General features: G+C 51.1%; 2 protein-coding genes and 1 long non-coding RNA gene across 4 annotated transcripts; 1 reads left to right on the top strand and 2 right to left on the bottom strand.

Annotated features, from left to right (window-relative positions):
* Positions 1–552: 552 nt before the first annotated feature.
* On the bottom strand, positions 553–8,024 carry POU2AF3 (POU class 2 homeobox associating factor 3). Its single transcript, XM_069876255.1, has 6 exons — positions 7,948–8,024; positions 7,144–7,323; positions 4,775–4,892; positions 2,477–2,534; positions 1,504–1,730; positions 553–977 (listed from the first exon to the last, which is right to left on the bottom strand). The coding sequence occupies exons 1-6, from the start codon at positions 8,022–8,024 to the stop codon at positions 639–641; spliced, it is 999 nt and encodes a 332-aa protein (XP_069732356.1). The 3' UTR covers positions 553–638.
* Positions 8,025–10,498: 2,474 nt separating this feature from the next.
* On the bottom strand, positions 10,499–19,067 carry POU2AF2 (POU class 2 homeobox associating factor 2). 2 transcript variants are annotated; one of them, XM_069876414.1, is made up of 5 exons: positions 18,931–19,067; positions 17,208–17,308; positions 13,043–13,085; positions 11,994–12,292; positions 10,499–11,413 (listed from the first exon to the last, which is right to left on the bottom strand). In XM_069876414.1, the coding sequence occupies exons 1-5, from the start codon at positions 18,938–18,940 to the stop codon at positions 11,012–11,014; spliced, it is 855 nt and encodes a 284-aa protein (XP_069732515.1). In that variant the 5' UTR covers positions 18,941–19,067; the 3' UTR covers positions 10,499–11,011. The 2 variants fall into 2 exon arrangements, with proteins under 2 accessions (XP_069732515.1, XP_069732516.1); XM_069876415.1 differs by having other exon boundaries at positions 11,994–12,184.
* On the top strand, positions 12,535–18,958 carry LOC138730866 (uncharacterized). The gene is made up of 3 exons (XR_011339103.1): positions 12,535–12,700; positions 16,471–16,566; positions 18,841–18,958. It is a non-coding gene; the product is annotated as an uncharacterized lncRNA (long non-coding RNA).
* Positions 19,068–19,908: the final 841 nt, after the last annotated feature.

Genomic DNA, 19,908 nt, shown 5'->3' with positions numbered 1-19,908 from the left:
TGTATGAGAACAGATCCTCTTGGCTTGTCTCTGTCAAGCTCGGGCCAATGGGGAGGATGTGGTCAGCCCATTTCCAGTAGAAGCCTCAAAGATCTCGCCTCAACCTTATCGCCTTGTGGCTTTTTCATGTTGGCGATAAGGGGCTTTGACACCTGGCTGAAGGAGTGCTCATAGCCCCATCCAACCTGAAAGAGTCAACAAGACCTTTCATACTGCTGAGTAACTGCTCCTTGTGTAGGTCACTGAGATTTTCTCTTCCTCATCTTTGTGAGAGGAGAGACAGGCTTCTGGATCATCAGCAGAAGAGCAAAACAATGACATCTCGCACATGAGGAATGACCAGATTCAGCATGTGTATCAAATGATTTATTTGTACCAAAAAGAGCTGGCTTAACACATCTGGGAAGGGAGGTTAGGATTTCTGTAAAAAACAACAAAACCAAACAGGAGAAACCTCCAAACCACCACCACTGAACACCCCTGACCGTACAAGACAGGAGGGCTAATGTAGTGCCAACGTTGTATAGAAAAGGTGTGAGTAGAGAAGAATAAACTGGACTGTGTTAGTGCAACTTTGCATAGTTCATGGGCAATTAATCTGATTTGGATACAGTGGATGTGTAAAACCACAGTCCCCATTAGCTATAGCAGATGTCACAGTTCCTATCCCTCCTGAAGAAGCCCTCGGCCATGGCCATGGGTGGAAGGTAGTCCATGCAGTCCATGCCAGGGCAGGGGAAGCACTGCTGGACCCTGTCGTCCGCGTGCTGGGAGCTGCAGGCGGTGCAGCAGCAGGCGGAGGTGGGACACGGGGAGGGGGCATGGCAGGACCACTCCTCCATGGGGTAGCCAGAGGTCTTGGTGTCCAGAGCAGAGGGTTCGCTGTGGGGCAGCGGTGTGAAAGGGGAGAGCTGAGGAGGAGAGCAGCTATAGTTTAATGGGCTGGAGAGATCAGTGGGATTGGGAGATCCGGCAGCCTAGAGAGAGGAAAAAAAAAAAGCCAACATCAAGACGTTTCAGGGTGTCATTTGAGGAAATGTGGATGGCAGCCAGAATTTCCACACCGGTGGTTTTCTCAGGAGGGTCTGGCTACCCAGGGTGATGGTTTGACCCTTGGAAGCTTAAACCCAAGAGGCAGTTCCTGTGATATTGAAGGTAACAGGGCACTTCTCTGAAACTGGAAGATCTTTAAGGTCCCTTCCAACCTAAACTGTTCTATGATTCTCTGTGAGCAGTACCCGGGCTGTTACTTGCAGGAGATCTACAGGATCTGTAGAAGGGACATTCTCTATTCTGCAGCCTCTCTCTAGGTCTGGCTTGTCCCAATGGAAGCCACACACAAGTCCACAAAAGCAGCCTGTATCTCTGTGGCTGTACCCCATGTCCCCAAAAGCAGCCACCTTTCCACATCACCCTGCTGCTGTTGCACCCCAGGACGTGCCTCCCTTCCCCATCCTTCCTCGGAGTGTGCCGGTGGCTGCTCCCCTGGGACACAGAGCTTACCAGGCCCTGGTTAAAGCAGAGTGGGACTTGCTGGAAGGCATCCGAGGGGTAGTGTGAAGATGGCTGGAAAGCACTGAAGGCTGGGTCTAAGGGTGCATCTGCTTGAAGACAGGAATCTACCAGCTGCTCCAAATAGCCAGGGCTTTCCTCATAGGAGAGGCAGTTTGAAAACTGCCATGAAGGACAATAGTTGGGAACGGAAGAGAGAGGTTCTGCATCAAAAGGTGCTAGGAGAGAAGGTAAATGAGACAGCAGTAAGGAACCTAAAATACATAAACAGATGGTGACTTTCCAGCCTGAAAAGGCTTTGGTATGTCTCACGTTTCTGTATATAACATATGCAAATTGATTCCTAAATCTTGATGATTTAATCATTTCCTTGTTCAATGTATATATTCACACCTGCCCAGCTTTTTAGGTCTCTTTGCTTTGGCTGCAGAATAATTGAAGGATCTGTGAGCCCAACGTGCTATTCCTCCCACCCCTCTCCTTGGACAATTCACACACAGGAGGAGGAAGAAATGCTTTGTGTTGCTGAAAACCTGACACCCCTCTCACTCCTCGTGATGCTGCCAGGAGAGTGAGAACAGCCAACTCTGCTGGAGTGTGGAGCAAGGTGACCTGACCCTCTAGCTCCAATCAGACCTCCAGACTGCAGCCTGGAGAAGGTGATGCCAGCAGTGTTATTCCCCAGGGGATGAGCATCCCTTCCTGAAGGAGATCTCCACCTTGCTGTGGGAAAAATAAGCTGCACACGTGACAGCCTGTGAGCATGCTCCTGAGCAGGGTAATATGTACCCTGCTGGCCTCACGGCATCTCATCTGCATTTCACGGGCTCCTTTCAGGTACTGACTGGCTGCATTGCGGGTTATCTGGTGGTGCCTGCCTCAACCGAGGGCTGGAGAGACTCCACGTTGGGGGAAAAATTGGGAAGGGGATGGGAAGGGACAAGTGGATGGGCTTTGTACCAACCTGCGTGAGGAGGAGATGCAGACTCTGAAAACGGGATGCTGCTGCCGCCCCAAGAAACCTGACCAGAAAAAAGGGAAGAAAAGGAATTGTATTCACGGTAACACAGGGGAACAGTTTCCTGCGCACTGAGGTAAGTCAGGATTTCACTTCAACCTGTGTATGTAAACCTTGTTTACCTCACGGCTGTGATATGGAGAACTTCCCCGGCATCGACAGATTACGATTAAGGTGCACAATGTGGTTTTGCCTCAAGCCTACAACGGCACTGGAGGAGCACAACACCAGCCCGGTGTAAAGCCCTTGATACAGCATCTTGCTAGTGCGCTCTTCCTACTGCGTTATCACTGTTAATTCAGCTAGTTAACTATTGTTAATTAGCCCTTGAAATGAATGTGTTAACTTCTAGGACCATGAATTCCATGGTGGGGGTATCACAAAGTATTTGTGGGGATAAACATTATAACTGCGATACATAATGATATATAATTATATATAAATATGATAAGCAATTAACAAACTCTATGATAACCTCAGGATGTGACTAAAGACATTTGCAGGTCTCCCCACAGCTGGGCATCCGACCAGGTCGCCGTGCGTGGTGTCGATGTCATTTGAGAAGCAGCTCTGATACCGCTCCCCACTCGAACACAGCCGCCTGCCCCTACGGAACAGACACTCTCATTCTCTGAGGGATGCTAGAAGCTTCTTTTTGAGGAACCTGACCTGCCAGAGCAGACAAATCCACCCCAAAAGCAACCGGAGCCTGTCAACTGGGACCAAGATTTTACTCTGCAAGTACAGATACTACTTCTTTTTCCCATTCAAAATCCTCTCAGGGTAGTGGCTCATTTCCCTAGCAACAGCTTCCTAGCACATCCCTGCGCATTTAATTCATTAAGAAGTGGCTATTCTGGAATGAAAGTGGCTCTAGGATGATTCTTCCTCCCTTTGGCTGCAGGTGTCTAACAAGGCAGAGCCGCACCACCAGCAGCAGGAGTTTGCAGTGCAGTTTCTGCTGCCCTAACCCTTGGAGCCTCTCCCGGACAACGCAGACCTTCTGCAGCTCACAAAGGTAACTCCTGCACTGCCTGTCTTCGCTTTTCCCTTGTGGGCAAAACAAATGCTGTGTAAACTTGCTGTGGGGAGCAAAAACCAGTTCCACACAGCCCCGTGGTGCCTCTGTTAGGGGAGGAGTGACCCGGCATCTCTGAAGCCCAGCAGGTTTGGGCTCTGCTCAGCCAGGCCTCCCTGCCTGTGGCTTGCAAGTTGATCAGCTTTTCGTGCAATCGGCTACGATGAGGTACAGGAGGTGGGAGATGAAATCTGAAATCCTTCCAAAGCTGTAATGTCATGAACCAGGAAGGAGTAATGATTTACCGCCCTCCTTATGCAAATCCTTAGAGTGGCTGGAGCTAGAGGACTCTTACAAAGACTGGAAGAGTGAGTCAGGGTGTACACGTGCGTGTGTGTACACACACATCTCCACCCCCTTCTTCGGAAGGGATGGGGCTAGGAGCTGCCCAGGTGGTCCTGGAAAATGTCAGAGACCTGAGTTCAGGCAAACATGCTTGAATATTACACTAAGGAGCCCTAATAGAGCAGGATGGAGCCCTGCTTACAGGGTCTTTGCCTATGCCTTGTTTTCTTCCTTTCTCCAAGCCAAAACGTGGTGTTTAGCTGCTGCAAAGTCCTGAATTCCCAAACCCTCTCCATTGCCTGGGAGCTGTTGAAGGCACAGTATTTCTGGTGCCTCCATTCCCTCTCTGATCCAGCTGGGCAAGAGAAAGCCTCCAGGGGTAGGGGAGGTTGGAAGCAGCTGTCAGGGGGCTTGAAACCTGTGGAAAAGGGGGGATTAGGGGAGCCTTAGTGTGACAGAGCTCCTGTTGCTCCTCAGAGCTGTACAGGTCCCCTGGGCTTCCCCTGATGCTGCAAACCAGTTTGGTGCATGCTTCAGCCCAGCCACATTTTCAGTGGGGCACAGTGACCACAGTCTGCCTTGCTTGTCCAGCACAACGATACATGAGTTGCTGTGATATCTCTAAGTTTGACTGATATCTGTCCATGTGGTGCTTCCATCCCAGAGTGAATTAAGTCTCTGGAGCACCAGCTCTGCTCTCTCCCTGCACTAATGCCTCAAGCTGTCACTTGTTTAGATCCCTGCTGTAGTTACCCTGGCTGAATGTTGTTCTTCCAGCCTGCTGCACTCAGACTCTGGTAGTTTTCTTGGCTCAAAGATTACAGTCTTGGCAAAACGCAAGAGAGAAGAGACAAAATAGTCACCAAACGATTTTTACTTACCGCTGCACCGGTTGCTGCTTGCCGTGCTCTCCTCTGCTGCAGTAACTCTTTGACGGTAATCTTTACTCTAACACCTTGATAGACCTTGGGTTTCCCTGAAACAAGGTGTGGAAAAACACTTTAAGAGATAGGAGACTGAGAGCATACAGCAAATCCAGGACGCTTTCAAGCATGCTCTACGCGGAGTCTACCCAGAGTTAACAAATGATTAACTGGTCACTGTTAAGTCACTTGTAATCAACATTTACAGCCCTCTTTAACACCTGCTATTCAAGCTTGTGATAAGCAGACATTTATTAAGAAGTTGGTATTGATAATATTTAGTAATCACACGTGTTTTATTGTTTTCTATGCCCTCCTTCCCCCTGCCCCCTCTCCAGGTGTCCTAATACCAAGTTCCATCTGGTGCTACTGTTGAATTTATTTAAATTCCTATCATATTTGCTACTCTTAAGACCTGAAAATAGATGTGGGAAGCACTTCATCTGGCAGCTGAAGACCAGGAATAAAACAATGGAAACCCGTGGGCAGTTATTCAGCGGGCTAAACAAAACACAAATAAAATACCTGCTTTCATGAATCACTTCTTACAAAGCCTAGATTATCTCTTCATTTTGCTCATTCTGTACAAGTCCCATTTATTTCAAACAAGCCTTTCCGATGTCTTTAATCCAGCAAAAATCAAATAGCAACCACCAGCTGCAGCCTGATGAGGGATATTTAGTACAGGAAACGGTAAAGGATTTACCTACTCTGAAAAAAAAAATCACTTTCACTCGCTGTGCTCAGGGTGAAATATTTAAAGCCTCTGGCAGTTCTGTTTCTGTCCTGACTTTCTCCTCTTATTTTCATCCAGTAGCAGATCCAACAAACGCTTGTGTCCTGTCAGCCTGCAGTCGGCTCTTCCCCAGAGGGAGCAGCAGGGTGCAGGTTCCCTGTCCTATCGCAGCCGCACGCGGCAAGGAGACAGGGCTGGGTTTGTGGGTTCTGTTCAGAGAGCCAAGAAATCCCTCGCTGTGGGCACCATCCTCCTCCAATACAACCGGTCCCCATTGTGGATGGTCATACATCACCCTCGCTGTCCTGCCTGTCCCCACCCCAGCCCTCCTGGTGCTCTGGTTGAGGATGCGCTGGAGCAGGCGCACGAGTCCCTCAAGAAAGGCCAGGTGAGCCTGGAGGGGATTCTGCTCAGCTTTGCTCTTGGCAGTTGGGGATCATATCTTCGTCTTTCCATTCAACAAACTGATGATGGCGAAAACAAGGGGAGGGAAGGGTTGAATTTAACAAGAACACCCTCTTAGCAGGGTCCCTGCAGCCAGAGAGAGTCCTGAGCTACAGTCCCTTCTGCAAATTTGGGGTCATGCTGTGCACAGCTTCTTAGCTCTTGTCTGTGCTGGAAGCTGGACGAGGCTACGGACTGCACCATGAGCAGCTAAAGATAAACTAGCAGGTGGGGTATGGACACACCTGTGACCCCCAGCTCCCTTGGCAGAGCATTTTGCCCCAAGGATGCTGCTTTCCTAGTGCCCGGAGGCCCCAGGACGGTCTGTGTGCAGCTGGAGCATGGAGAGCGGAGAGCAGGGCTGCCACGGCACAGCTCCCCAAATGCTCAGGTGGGAAGGGTCTGGGGGATAAAGCTGAGGGTGTGGGTCAAGGAGCAGGGCGGTGAGGTGGGGTAGTGGTCAGGGAGGGCTGGGAATCGAGAGCAGGATGGTAAGGGCAGGCTTGGGGGTCAGGGTGGACTTGGAGCCAGGGAGCAGGGGGTCAGGGTCGAGCTGGGGATGGGGAGCAGGGGATCAGGACAGGCTGGGGGTCAGAGGGGGTTTAGGGTTGGGGAGCAGGGGTTGGTGTCGAACTGTGGGTGACGAGCAGGGGATCAGGACAAGTTGGGGGTTGGAGGGGACTTGGGGATGGGGAGCAGTGGGTCAGGGTCAAACTGGGGGTCAGAGAGAACTTGGGGATGGGGAGCAGGGGCTGAGGGTGAATTGGGGTCAGGGAGCAGGGTGATGAGGGTCGAGCTGGGGATGGGGAGCGGGGGGTCAGGGGAGCAGGGGGTCAGGACCGGCTCTGGGGCTCAGGGCAGCCTGGGGAGGGCCCGGGGACGGGGTCGGGGGCTCAGGGCAGCCTGGGGAGGGCCCAGGGACGGGGTCGGGGTGCTGTTGGCCGCGGGGGCCGGCGGCTCGGGGAGGCGCAGGGCGAGCAGAGCCCTCTCCCGGCCTCCCTCCCTGCCTCCTCCCCGCCCTCCCCGGCGTTTCCTCGCCTGGCAGCCGAGGTTTGCCCGGCGGCGGCGGGCGGGGGTGACCCCGGGGAGCCCCAAAACGGCCCCAAAGCAGGGTTTGAGGGACAAGGGGGGGCCTGGCGGGGCTTACCAGACATCCTGAGCGGTTGCGGGCTGCGCCTGGTCGGCGGCCCGAGCAGCAGCGGCGGCGGCCGCGGCCCCGGCCCCAGAGCAGCCCAGGGGGGCCGCTGGCTCCGAGTGTGGGGGCCGAGGGGCCCGCGCTGCCCGGCGGCCTCGCCCGGTGGATCCCGACAATATTAATGTTTTATCCCTACGGGTATAAGTTTGAGTTTTTCTCCCCTAATGCCAAGTATTTAAAACCTCTAGAAACCAATGATTTGACAATCAATGATTGCGCGATACTTTCAATTTGAATATTCAAAGGCTCCACAAAATGGGCCATCTTTTTGTGGAGCCGAGCACATCCCCGTCTAGCAGAGGGTCTGGGGGAATAAGATTTGCTGGGGCCACCCACCCCACCCTTCTCTTTTTGGGGCATTTGCAGGGTTTTAGCCATCTTGCCCCTAACAAAGCAGATGCCTCGAAACCAGCTCAGTGTTTTCCCCTCAGACGCCCAGGCTGGGCTCCAGCCCTCTCAGATTTCATTTGCTACCTGCAGAGAGGGTTCTGTGAGGGGCTGAGCTGCTTTTTGTACGATTTTTCACATTTTAAGGCTAAATACTAAAGGTTTTGGGCCAAAATGGCAGCGGGCAGGCGTGATGGAGCAAGGAGGCTGCCCTGGGCACCCAGGGAGCTGAAGCGACCTGAATCCCTCTTCTCCCCACAGCGTTCCTGCCCCTCTGCCCCATGCTGGCCTTATATTGGAGTTTATTTGTGTTTTCCCCTAATTTAGACTATTTTATCTCGCTACAGGCGTCAGCCCCTCTCTTCTCACGCAGGCCTGGGCTGTGGGCTGCGAGTGATGGGGTTCAGCGCATGGTAGGATGACACAGGTTTTGGATAACCCTTCATCACCGCACCACACTGGTGTCGTTGGGGGTTTGAGGCTGCGTTTAAACCTTCCCCTGGGCACCGCGGTCTCTGCCGTGCCCCGGGAATACCTGGCTGAGGCAGAAAGCAGGCCAGGCTGTTAATAATCTACCAGCAGTTTGGTTTGGCTATTGTTGCTGCTGAATCCTTTCTTTTCCTTTAAAATGAAGAAATGCACTTGATATCTGTGGGGAGCGGTCGCAGCGGCGATGCTGTTCCTTGCGCTGAAATGCGTCTCTGCAGCTCCCGGTGGGCCAAGCCTTGCTCGGGATGGCTCTGCAGGGATGCTCCCCGTGGGATCCTGGGGAAGGAGCCCTCTCCCCTCGCCTGAGAGGCAGCAAAAAGCAGGGTGCTGGGCAGGAGGAGTCACAGGAGCGGGGTCGGAGGGGAGAACTGCACGAAGCAGTTTGGGACATGAAGCCCTTGTGTTGCTGGGGTTGCTTCCCGCTGAAACGTTGGTGGTGGGTGGATAGAGCACGATGCGGGTGCTGCGCAGAGGAGCCAGGGAAATGTTTATCTCTGTAACCAGAGACCAGAGCGTGCAGGCTGCCCAGCTCCCACCGTGACCGAGCCGTGTGCCTTAAGGAAACATTAAGCACCTGTGTTTGGGGGGCTCCTGCACGTCCTGGGTTTCAGAGCATTGTGAGGCTCACAGAGACCCTGCATCAATTAAGAACAAAATGCCAGGGTGGGTCGAACACTTCCAAGACAGCTCAAAAACTTTCTGTCCCTGCTTCTCCCTCAGAGCCAGATGGGAATACAGCCAGACCGACTGTGGTGTCCCACTCCGTGCGAAGCCCTGGAAGAGGATACAGCTGAAACAGCTCACAGTGACTGTGATGAACAGCAATTCAGCCCGGTGATATTGTCAGTTGTGGTGTGGAACAAGGCTGTGGGCTTATGCAAGCCTCAAATTTGTGGGCATGGGGGCTTGGTATGGGGCAAGGAGAAGTGCACGCACTCCAAGATGCACTGGGGCTTGTTGCCTTGCCTTGGCCCGTGGTCAGGGGAGCAGCTCTCGCTGAGCAGGTGCCACCTGGGGATGCTCCACAACTGCCACTCGTGGTGCCTGTGGACCAAATGGGAGGCAGCTGAACTTGCCTCACCCCATGCTTAGCACACGTGCAGAGGAGCCCTGGCTGCCAGCCCATGCTCTGCCCTGAGCTTTCCCTGTCTCTCCAGGCCTCAACTAGCAAAAAGAGGAGTGCAGCCCATGGAGTGGTCGGAGGTGATATTTGAGGCTCAAAGAGCCACTGGAATTGCTTCCTAAGCGTGTCTGAACAAGGCTGAGGAATCAAGAGGTGTTGGGTGGGACCCCAGCGCGGCAGCAGGGTTGCAGGGGTGAGCTTTGCATGACTGTGACCCCCAGGACAGCTCTGTGGCTGCTGCCCCGGGAGTGAAGCAAGAGCTTCAGGGAGAGGGTTTGGACCCCTGTGGGGTAGAAGCAGGGGCAGCGCTGAGTCCCTAAAGACACAAATGGGCACTGCTGGGCACATTGCACCAAGGCTACTGGTGCTCCAGCTCTTGCAGCTGCTTCTGAGCTGTGCTGTGAGGGGTCAGGTTGAGGTCTGTCCCTGGGCAGCCTGCGCATAGCCTTCCTTTGTGAGGCAGCCGCCGAGATCCCTGGGAATGCGCGTTCCATCCTTTGATACCAGAACATATGCTGGATGGACTGAAGATGCCTGAACAGCAAGGGAGGTGTTGTTGCCAGGTGTGGGCTGAGCAAGGGGCTTGGATGGTTGCTGTGTGTGCACCTGGGGTACAGGATGCAAGGTGCCAGGGATGGTGCTGGGTGTTACACCTGTAAAAGAAAGGGGGTTGTGTCGAAGGACTGACCTGGCTTGCTTGGCAGCTCCCAGCAGTGTTGCTTACAGGGGCTCAGTACCGCCTGTTTCTCAGTACTGAGCTGTGTCCCCAGTTTACATTCCCCTGCACAGAGGTGCCTGCAGGCAGCACGGCACGTAGCGATGCCCTGAGCCTGATCCTGTGATCCCAGAGCCATTTATGGTCCCTGGAGGGTGCTGAGAAGGTGCCAAATGCCCTGTCAGCACCAGGATTTGAGGAGAAAAGGCAAAGGAGGGCCTTAAAGCTCTTGTTCTTCCTCAGTGAGGCTTTTATTTCTGCTACTGTGGGTGCCAGGCCGGGGGACAAGGTGGGACAGAGGGGGCACCCTCCACTGGGTGCAGCAGGCAGGACTGGGAGGGTTGCCCAGCCCTGCTCTGTGCGTGGGTTTGTGTGTGCAGAGCAACCTCTAGTGGCCGTGGGCACGGGGACATCACATCGGCCTCGGTCCCCATCCCAGCCCTGGGGAGGATGCATTGCAGGTGGGAGGGAAGGTGAGGCTTCTTCGTGCAGGTAGGAGGGTGCCTCAGCAGTCCCTGCCAACACCCTAAGCTGTCTGCCAGGCGCTGGTGTCGCACGGTGTGCTGTGTTTAGTTGGTTTGGGAGGCTCAAACGTGCTGTGCCTTTGCTGCTCTGGCCATAATTGTCACCCAAGATAGTGCCACGTTCACACTGTGCCAGCATGAGGGATGTACATTTATGCCACTAGGTAACAGATGCCATTATACAGACTCTGATATTAAGGAGGGCTTCCTCCAGCCCCTGGCTTGCTCCCCAGCCTTCCCAAATCTCGCCTGGTTACATCACTCTGCTCATGTAGTTTAAGGGTCAGAGCAACCTGTTTTCTCCCAAAATCTTGGTTGTAGGAAAGGCTCATAGAGTGCAGGTATTTTTCAGGCTGTGTATTTCACTTGTAGCACAGCGGGACAGGGAGAAATGTCTTTCAGAAGGCACCACTATAAGCTAAATGTGGTTTGTCCAAGTAATGTATTTCTAAACAGGGCACAAAGCATTGCATGGTGTTAGCATCCTCTGTTTGAAGGACCAGCTTTAGGCAAAAGCATTGAAGTAATTCATTTGCTTCAATAATGGTCCATTTTTCCTTTTTCTCCAGCTCTTATCTCTCATCAGTAAGTTCTCCGGCCTTCAGAAGTCCCCCAGATGGGACTTCCATCCTCTTTTGCCCAGGCAGAGTTTTCATGAAGGGGCAGCATCTCCGAGGACTGCTCCGGTGAGAGGTGGCTCATCCTGGAGGTAAGCTCGTTTGCCACAGTCATGAATGGTGAGAAGGAGTAGGATGAGGTGGCGGCGTAGCTGGAGGAGTAGTGGACATCTTCAAGAGGATGCAAAGGGTAGGGTTGGGTTCCAGGGATGGCTGGGGTCCAGCTTGAGCTTCGGTACGGGGAAACACCTCCGGACTCATGTGAGGAGAGGCAGGTGATGCTGGCAGGCAGTGCTTGCAGAGGGTCAGAGCATGTATTGTCCGACTGGCTGAGACTGTCGGGTGAGGTCTGCTCCCAGGGCTCTCTCTGGCAGGGAGAAAAGGCAAGAGAGACCCTTAAGAATAAAAGCTTGTCCCAAAGGTAACAGCATGTCTATCCCCAAAGCCTAGCTGGGAACGCTCACAAGAGTTTCTCTTGCTCTGGGGCAGTATTTGGTGTTAAAATTGTTGAAAGGAAACATCCATGATGTCAAGAGTGGGAAAAGAGCCTTGAAACAGGCTCAGGGACTGAACCTGCAGGGCCCAGCAGTTCTGCTCTGGGGCTGCGAATGGAGCTGGCTCCCAGGAAATAGCTGGTGTTGGGATTGGCAACTGCCTGAAGCTGACAAAGGATGATTCTAGAAAGTTAAGGATCTCAATGGAGTCTCTGTCTTGAGGAACAGGGTGGGTTGTTAATTTAGGAACTGGTCTCCACCAGGAAGAGGGGTCAAGGAGACAGAGAATGGGAACAAAGAGAAGCAGAGTTCCCTCTCAGCCCATCTGCACCATGCTCTGTCGTGGCTGCCTCCTGAACACCCACATCCTTCCCAGATGAATCCCCCTAACTTATCCCCAGCTTTAAGTTGAGGGATCTTTCATTGGGGACTGAGAACCATAGACTCACTCACTAGTAGGAAATGTGCAGTCTCGTTAGGGAAGGATGGCAGGAGAGGGGGCACAGCAGAAGGGCTGAAGAAGGAGCTGGCACCAGCTGTGAGGGAAGTAGGACGGTAGTCCCCATACTGGTCGCCGAGATACTGGTCCAGAAGTGCCGGGTAGCCTTGTGTGGCAGAGGAATCACACGAGAAGGGCTTGGACCCTAGAGGGGATGAGTAGACATCACTGACAAACTGCTTTGTATTGTGGAAATCCACCTCAGTTGTGAAGGATCTCCTGATGCCGTAGTAACCAGCTGTGGGAGGTGAGCCTGTGGTGGTCAGAAAAAACGTTGGCTGTAGGGAAACCGTAACAGCAGCACCTGGGGAGCCACAGAACGATGGGCACTGATGCAGGTGCAAACAGAGCCCTTTTCTCTCTAGCAACCCCCAGGGCAGGAATCAGTCCTGCCTTAAAGGCAGCTGTATCAGCCCATGTGCTTTTAGCACCTCCAACTGCCCTGAATTGAGATGATGACCCCTGTCTGCAGCAAACCAGTGTGTTCTGGGAAGCTTCAAGTAGCAGCCCCGAGGGACTGAGGTTGCTGTGCCAGCCTGTGCTTCTTCCTTGCTCTGCTACAGCCCCTGGGCACAATGACGGGGTTACAGCTGCAAAACCACCTGCCTTTGTTCCAGCCTCACCCTCCATTCCCTGCCCAAGAGCTCAAGGGACAAAACAGGTCAGCTCTTGGTTTCTTACTTTCTCCCTTCAGCTCCAGGGAAAACTGAAAGATGCGAAGGGAAAAGGAGGAGTTCTTTGTGGCACCTCTGTCAGAGGAGCTGGAGACTGCTTTAATTCCCTCTCTTTCCCATTTTTGGGAATTTCATACAAGATTACAGGGGCCCTTCTGTTATTATTGCTGTTCCTGTTTTGGCTCTTTCAATTCCTTTCCTCCTGGGCTCTCTCTGAGTGATGGCCCTGCTCCTTTGCTCACTTCATGTTCCTTGGAGGAGAAGAAACAGGAGCAGCATCAACTGTTCAGCCTGCATGGAAAGGATTTATCAGTGGAGGGAAACCTCACCTGGCATTTGGACGAACGGTGACTGTGTTGCGCTGGTGCTGCCCTGCAAAAGAGAAAGGTATGTTAAGAAAATGTCTTTTCAAATCAAGGCAGCTCACTAAGCATGTAGTTTAGGAAGGCGTTGGCATAATGCAGGTGCATTCTTTGAGCTTGGTACTATCAGTATGAAGAGTTTAAATACAGATTTCCAGCCTGGGGCCTCTGAAGTATTAGCAGATGTAGGTTAAGAAGAGATTTTGAAGGTCTTGTGTGGAGCTGATAAGAGTAGCAGTATCAAGATAACTGGCTTCTTATGTACTGCAGGGTCCGTTAACGTAGGCAGAATGCTGAGCTGTCTTTTTGGTGTTGGCACAAAACTGGTCTCAATAAGTTGGTATTTAAACCCTTGGCTGGTCAAAACAGTGAATTCCACACTGCCCATGTCCTAGCTCAGCTCTCCTGCACTGCATTTACTTGCCACAGAGCCACTTCAGCTGGCCTCTCCTAGCAGAACAAGCAGCCTGTGTGTAGCAGGCAGTTGTTCCTAGCTCCTATTTGGGTGCTACAGCAATACTGATAATAATAATCTCCTCTTGCCCCTCGGTAAGGGAGAATTAGCCCTGAGTGACCCTGGTGCTCTTGGTGACTAATTCTTTACAAAGCACTGTGGTGAAGGCAGCTGCTCCTCTGGAGCAGAGCTCATACCTAGAGTTTCCTTGAGTTCTTCCTCCAGACCTCCAAACCTAAAGAGCAGGAACACAGCATCCACTGCTGCATTCACTTCAGCAGTGCCGTCGCCCTGGCCAGTGATGGTGACTTGCTGTTTTCAGTTTGCGTAGTGCAAACAGGAGGTTCCTGCCATAGCAAGCAACCAAATTTAGAGGTTTAGATTTGAATTAAATTTGCCAGTGCTAGGACTTCCTTTTACTGCTGAGGGAGATTTGCAGCTGCTCCCTGCTCCATCATGAAAATGAGCTCTGAGCCCACACGAGTCACACGGGCTGCGGGAGCGATAGGAGGGATGAGGAAGGAGCCCTTTGGCTTACAGGCAGACGAGCTTTCACATTGCAGGGTTGGAGTTTGCACCTGGTTCCGGCTGGGCCATTTTTGGCTGCAGATTTTGGTGTGGATCTTAGCTGGTAGTGCACACTGCCCTGCAAAGCTAAGCCCCTCACATGCAAATCTGATCTCACACTCTCTCCGCACCCATGGCACTTCAGTAATACTTTCTCCTACTGCAGGGATTTTTCCCACCACCTCCTCTGCCTTCCCCTGGCCATCGCATCCTGCAGCTCTTCTCTGCATGCACAGAGGAGGAATTTGAAAGTCGCGGTGTGGGCCTCTGCACTAATGCTTAGACCCCAGTCTTAACACCTCACCAGGCAGTAGTTTAGTTCTGTTATCTGGCACTCTTAATACTGTGTTTGAGAAAGAAGTTGAATTAGGAGGTGCAGGTTTGCTGCCTACAGGTCAACGGGCGGCAGTGATGAGAGCTGGGATGCTTTGCCAGAGGGACGAGAAAGCCCCTGGGCACAGCTGCCAGCCTCCAGCATGGAGCATTTCAAATGACTGAAGCATCTAAGTTGTTCTTCGATCTGTCTCTTCAACAGGCACAGGCAGCAGGTGTCACAGGCAGCAGGTCCTCTCCTGCCCACCTATGAGGTCAGCCACAGTCAGCATTGGCTGCAGGGGCTTTAGCTGCCTTAATGCAATCACAAGAGCCTCTGCAGCAACCCATCTTTGGCCTTCCTCACAGCAGGCACCCGCATACTTGCAAAGACCTACATTTCACTTCCCTCCTGGCTCCTTATCAGGCAGCGAATGGCTAGGCTTAATTGAAGTCCATTAGTTCATTTCCTCCCTGCCTTATTTCCTTTCGGTGCCGTGGGACTGGGGTAGCCGGGTCTTCTGCAACACAGCAGCATGTCTGTTTAGCATCACTTGAGCCCACAGCATATTCAGCTGTTGATAAGCTTGGTCTCAGCCTGCTTGCACATGACCGGGCAGCGATACTGGCTGGGGGTGCTCCAGAGAGCTGTGTTGCTTCACTGCCTTGGTAGCCCAGGAGTATTGTCCAGCTGTGAGGCTGCCTTGGGGGACTAAATGTATGAATCGAGGTCAAAATAATGACTTGCTTCTGCAATGGGGACCGTGGGTGCCCTTTGGCTTCAGTCTGTCTCCTCCGTGGGCCCAATCGGTACTACAGCAGCTGGAGTAATAAAAGTTGATAATAAAAGTGAAGCTTAGTCTGGGCAGGGCACCTCAGTGGTTTGCCAAGTGATCTGTCCCTGGCCTCTGAGTGCTGCTGGGCACAACGCTTCATCTCTGTGCCTACCAGTGTCCCTGTCTGAGAAATGAGAGTAATCCCTTTATCATTCAGAGGGCAACTGCTGGTTCATGCCTACGCGGTAGATGAAACAAAAGAAAATAAGTCAAACCCTCCCTAAAGCCCAGAGATCCCAGAAGCCCAGATTGTGTGGTTTTCATCACAGCACATTCTGCTTTCCTATCATTTGATGTGTGCAGAGACTGGCTGTCATGGAATTATTGCTGTTCTGCTGCCTCTGTAAGCAGCTTGGCAGCTCTCCTCTGCTGAGCAATGACCTTTCCTGCGCAGCACAGATCTCCTCCGTAGACCTCCCCTGGCACAACAAAGGCTTCCTGATTTTGGAGCAAAGATCACGTTCAAACAAATGATGCAGCTAAATTACACTGCATCATAAATATACAAAGGCGTGTTCAGTTATCTGCTGTTTGCTTTGATTCTAGATTATATTATGTCAGATAAACGGAGCTGCACTTACAGCTGTTCTTTCCATAATACGTTCGAGTAAATACGGATGTTTGCCCTGCACAATAATTTTTTGTCTCTTATGGGGAATTAGCAACAGGGCTGATTCTGCATCAGACAGACACACAACTGCTAAGCTTTGGAATACAAAGCAAAGGGCAATAAAGCAAGCAGCAGTGTTTTTACAGTTCCTAGGACTTTTGATTGCAGCCGTTGAAGCTGCCACCTCCAGAAAGGGAGCAGGTAAAGCATGATTGTAATCAACAAGGATCTGTTTTCTCAGTGAGTGCAAAACAGTAATTGCTGCCTGCTGCTCCTCAAAGCAGTCTTCCTGAATGCCTTCATGGTGGGAGCATGTGTTTCCCAGTGACTGTCCATAGCTCAAGGGATCTTCTGCCTTTCTGCATTAGCTGGAGGCTGGGAAGATATCTATGGCTACATCTCGCTTTGTTTGGTAATGGCCATGCTGGTTTTCTGCTTGTTGTGTTAGACAGAGCTAACATTCATGAAAATAACAGTGAAAATAAATACTTGCAAGGCCCTTTGAGGTCTCTTGCTGAAGGCAAAAAGCCTGAGGCTAATGGCTTCGGGGGGGAAAGAGCAACAAAACTAATATGTGCCAGTAATTCAAGTCTCCACTCCCACCCTTTCCTTCCAGGACAACTGCTTCAGCAGTTTCACTGCATCTCCTCATTTGTCAGTGGTCCCATTGCTCCCAATCAGCCTGGAAATGAGGCGCTTCTGCTTGGTAAAGGTGAGTTGTGAAAGCACACAGGGAATGGCTCAGTGTGCCAGCTCTGGCACTGCAATATTGTGTCCTCTTCTGGGGACAGCATTGTTTTTTCTGGCTGGTGGTTGAGCGAAAACAATGTAGTGTACTCTAATTTGATGTAGGCTTCCTGTTGCCATAGAACCACTCTAAGAAGAAACCATCTCTTACGAACTGATGCTTGGCCTCTTTCCAGACCATAACATCACTGCATCTCCCCTGGCGCTCCAGCGTGCCAGAGAGGAGCTGGAAGGAGCACAGCATTCAGTGAAGAACATCTATTTTTGTTGCGCTGAGTTGTTCAAGCGTGGCTGGTGGAAAAGGAAGTTGACTTGGAAAGGTGTCATACACAGGATATGAAAGGAGTGGAAAATACCGCATTACTGATTTTCTTTTAGAAAGAAAAAAAGGACTTTAATCCCTCAAAGATTCACTGGTGTAAAAAATCAAGGAGCCATCTGTAATCTTTTGGGGCAAATACTAGTGTTCCAAACACTTTTGCCATTCCCTGTCAATACTGGCAGTGCCCTGAACTCACAACAAATGCTCTTTAAAGCAGAGGATTACATGACATGACTTTTCTAGCTTAAAAAGGAAGGGATGTAGGTGGGTGGGAAGCGACTTACGCTGAAGCGGGAGCCAGTGCTCTGCCTGGAGCGTTTTTCAGCAAGAAGATCTTTGACTGTGTGTTTCACTCGCACTCCTTGGTACACCCGTTTGCCAAAATCTGTAGGGATTGAGGGAATGAAACAAGCATTAGAGTTCAGTGAAGGCACAGGGCAGCTGGGAGAGGTTGTTACGGAAGAGCAGCTTCTAAGACTGCTTTTATTAATATGAATCCTTCCTTAGGAGACCAACAGCAAGCTGATGGGTTTGGGCTTTTGTTTTTTCCAAAGATAGCTCTGTGGGGTCCTACATTTCCTCTGTGGATCAGCAAAATTTGATTTAACCTTACAGCCTCTATTGCTTTCAACAGAGATGCTGTGTTTTAGCTCCTCCTTGCCCTTCTGGAGTTGCTGGCTTTCAGCACATCCCTCTGTGAGCTTTGATCTTAATGCAGCAAAGATGGAAACAGCCTGGATGGTTGGGGTGGCTCCTCTGAATGGTGATGTAAATCACAGTGCAGATTTGGGAAAGGAAAAGGAGCTGACTGCTCAGTCTGCTTTGTATCCACAGCAAATCCTGACAGGCACCTGGGGATTCTGTTGTTTTATTGAGGAAGACACAAAGAGGGGTACAGTGTCTCAGCCACATCGCCCAAGAGGCTGATGCAGAGCTGGCTCCCTTCTCTTGACCTGCCTGGAATACAGCTCAACCTGCCCACAGGGTCTGTGTGACTGCTGGTGTGAGACATCTCTCTTCCTCTGCCTGGACAAAGCTTTGTGACATCTGCCTTGTGTGCAGATGCTTTGGCACACGAGGGCAGAGCGGCACAAGGAACAATACTGGAGACAGCTCTTTTATCCTGGCCAGCAGGCTGTGCCTGAACAGAGCACTCACACCTGCGGAGCAAGGGAGGAATGTCCATATGGGCTTTTATTGAGATCTTCCAGGGAGGAACTTCACTTTGAAGCTAATCCCTTGGAAAACAGACAGTTGTGTTCTCCCAAGGGAACACCAACAGCCATTCCACAGCTGATGTGTTTGATCTCTAAAGTTGTGATTTATCATTTGCCCCTTCTGCTTTTCACAATGTGTCACTGGCTCCACTTGTCACTTTTATTCAGGGTGCATCATGTCCCCAGGTGCACATACCCATGGAGAGCTTAGAAAGAGAAGAGTAGAGGGTTTAAACACCACAAAATCTCAGTGCTGGCTTGCAGCTACCCCAAATGTTTTCTGTTGGGCCATAGCGATTGAAATCTGGGGCAACTGCAACTTCGTTTTCGTGTTTGAGTTCTAACCAGAGAGACTTCAGCCAAGACTGGGCACAGGGCAAACAGACTGCAAGAGACTGCCCCAAAAAGCTTATGATAAAACAGTCAGCTATTAAAACTCCACATAACTCTGCTATTGGCAGCACTGGGGAAGGGAATGCTAATTTAGGCTCGTCTTTATATAAGTTTCAAGCAAATGGAATAATATTTTGCATAATTTTGGTTGAACTGCCTTTTGGAAAAATATTGCATTATGAAGGGAATATAAATTCAGTCTAGAGAAGATGGAACATGCTATTAAGTAGTATTAAATTCTTGAGATAGTAAAGATGCCACAAGTCATATTTTAGACAATTCTTCTTTCTGATTTTCTTTTTTTTAGTATGAGCCCAAGGATGGCATGGTTCTTTCCCTGATATTTCCATGAAGATGCATCTTTACCCTTGTGAAAAGTCAAGGTGCTGAAACTCACCTGTTTCCATTGTTGTCACTGTTGACAAGTCCCAGCTCTTGGGTTCTGCAGGACTTCGGAGAAGGGCCGACCAGCATGAGCTTCGCAGAGCAGAGTGAAGTCAGTGTTCATACTCCACTGGTAAAGTTCCAGCTGAGCCGGACGGATATATGTTTTCTACAGTTTAGAGATGTCTCCATGATGCCTTGTTTGGGATTTGCTTAAATGCAAATCTCTTGATGTGTGTTTCCCTCCAATTTGCATGGTCAGCGTGGATCATTCCCGAAGATTCTCTTTCCTGCCTAAGCTGACATTTCATGGACGAAAACTGAGGTGAGCTTTATGGACAGGAAAATCATAGAATCGCAGAAAGGTTTGGATTGGAAGGGACCTTAAAGCCCAACACCCCTGCCATAGACAGGGACACTTTCCACAGGACCAGGTTGCTCCAAGCCCCATCTAACCTGGCCTTGAACACCTCCAGGGATGGGGCAGCCACCACTGCTCTGGGAAAATCTTGGATTGAAGTGCAAGGTTGGTAAGTCTTGTGGTGATCAACCATCTCCTTACAGGTGAGGAATGTAGCTGGAAAATCAAGGCTTAGGACAAGAGCGCCTTTAAATTCTTCCTTATGACCACAGCTTATATCCCAGTTCTGAAACATCTACATTGGCTGCGAGAGCCATTTTCCCCAGAACGTGGCTAGCACAGCGTATCAATACAGCGAGGACAGGCTGTGCTGAGGCAGATCATCGGAGCGGTTTGTCTACAAGCAGAGTGAGCTGGCGTGCAGCATTGCCGTGCTCATCTTACAGGAGCAGGACAAGACTGGCGCCAATGCATCCCTCATAATTAAATATTTCTCCTCATGTGGAGTCTGCTGCCAGCTTGCGGGTCTATTAGGTAAGATCGGTCCCTCTTGGTAATTACATGTGCTTTCCCAAGTGTTGGCCTGGAGATTAATTTGGCCTGCCATGTGAACTGCCTTCCTGAGGAAGG

This window comes from Phaenicophaeus curvirostris, chromosome 25 (assembly GCF_032191515.1).
Source record: "Phaenicophaeus curvirostris isolate KB17595 chromosome 25, BPBGC_Pcur_1.0, whole genome shotgun sequence".
NCBI classification, from domain to species: Eukaryota; Metazoa; Chordata; class Aves; order Cuculiformes; family Cuculidae; genus Phaenicophaeus; species Phaenicophaeus curvirostris.
The sequence above is the reverse complement of the archived record's forward strand: the minus strand, read 5'-3'. Positions and strand labels throughout refer to the sequence as shown.

Excerpts from the sequence above, each read along its gene's own strand:
- POU2AF3 (XM_069876255.1), bottom strand. The coding sequence starts at position 8,024 with ATGAAGGGTTATCCAAAACCTGTGTCATCCTACCATGCGCTGAACCCC. Across the intron at positions 1,731-2,476 it reads TGCATCTCCTCCTCACGCAG|CACCTTTTGATGCAGAACCT; the intron begins GTTGGTACAAAG and ends CTTCTCTCCTAG. Across the intron at positions 978-1,503 it reads TCTGCTTTAACCAGGGCCTG|GCTGCCGGATCTCCCAATCC; the intron begins GTAAGCTCTGTG and ends TCCTCTCTCTAG.
- POU2AF2 (XM_069876414.1), bottom strand. Across the intron at positions 13,086-17,207 it reads GCACTGGCTCCCGCTTCAGC|GGCAGCACCAGCGCAACACA; the intron begins GTAAGTCGCTTC and ends TCTCTTTTGCAG. Across the intron at positions 11,414-11,993 it reads AGACTGCACATTTCCTACTA|AGAGAGCCCTGGGAGCAGAC; the intron begins GTGAGTGAGTCT and ends TCTCCCTGCCAG.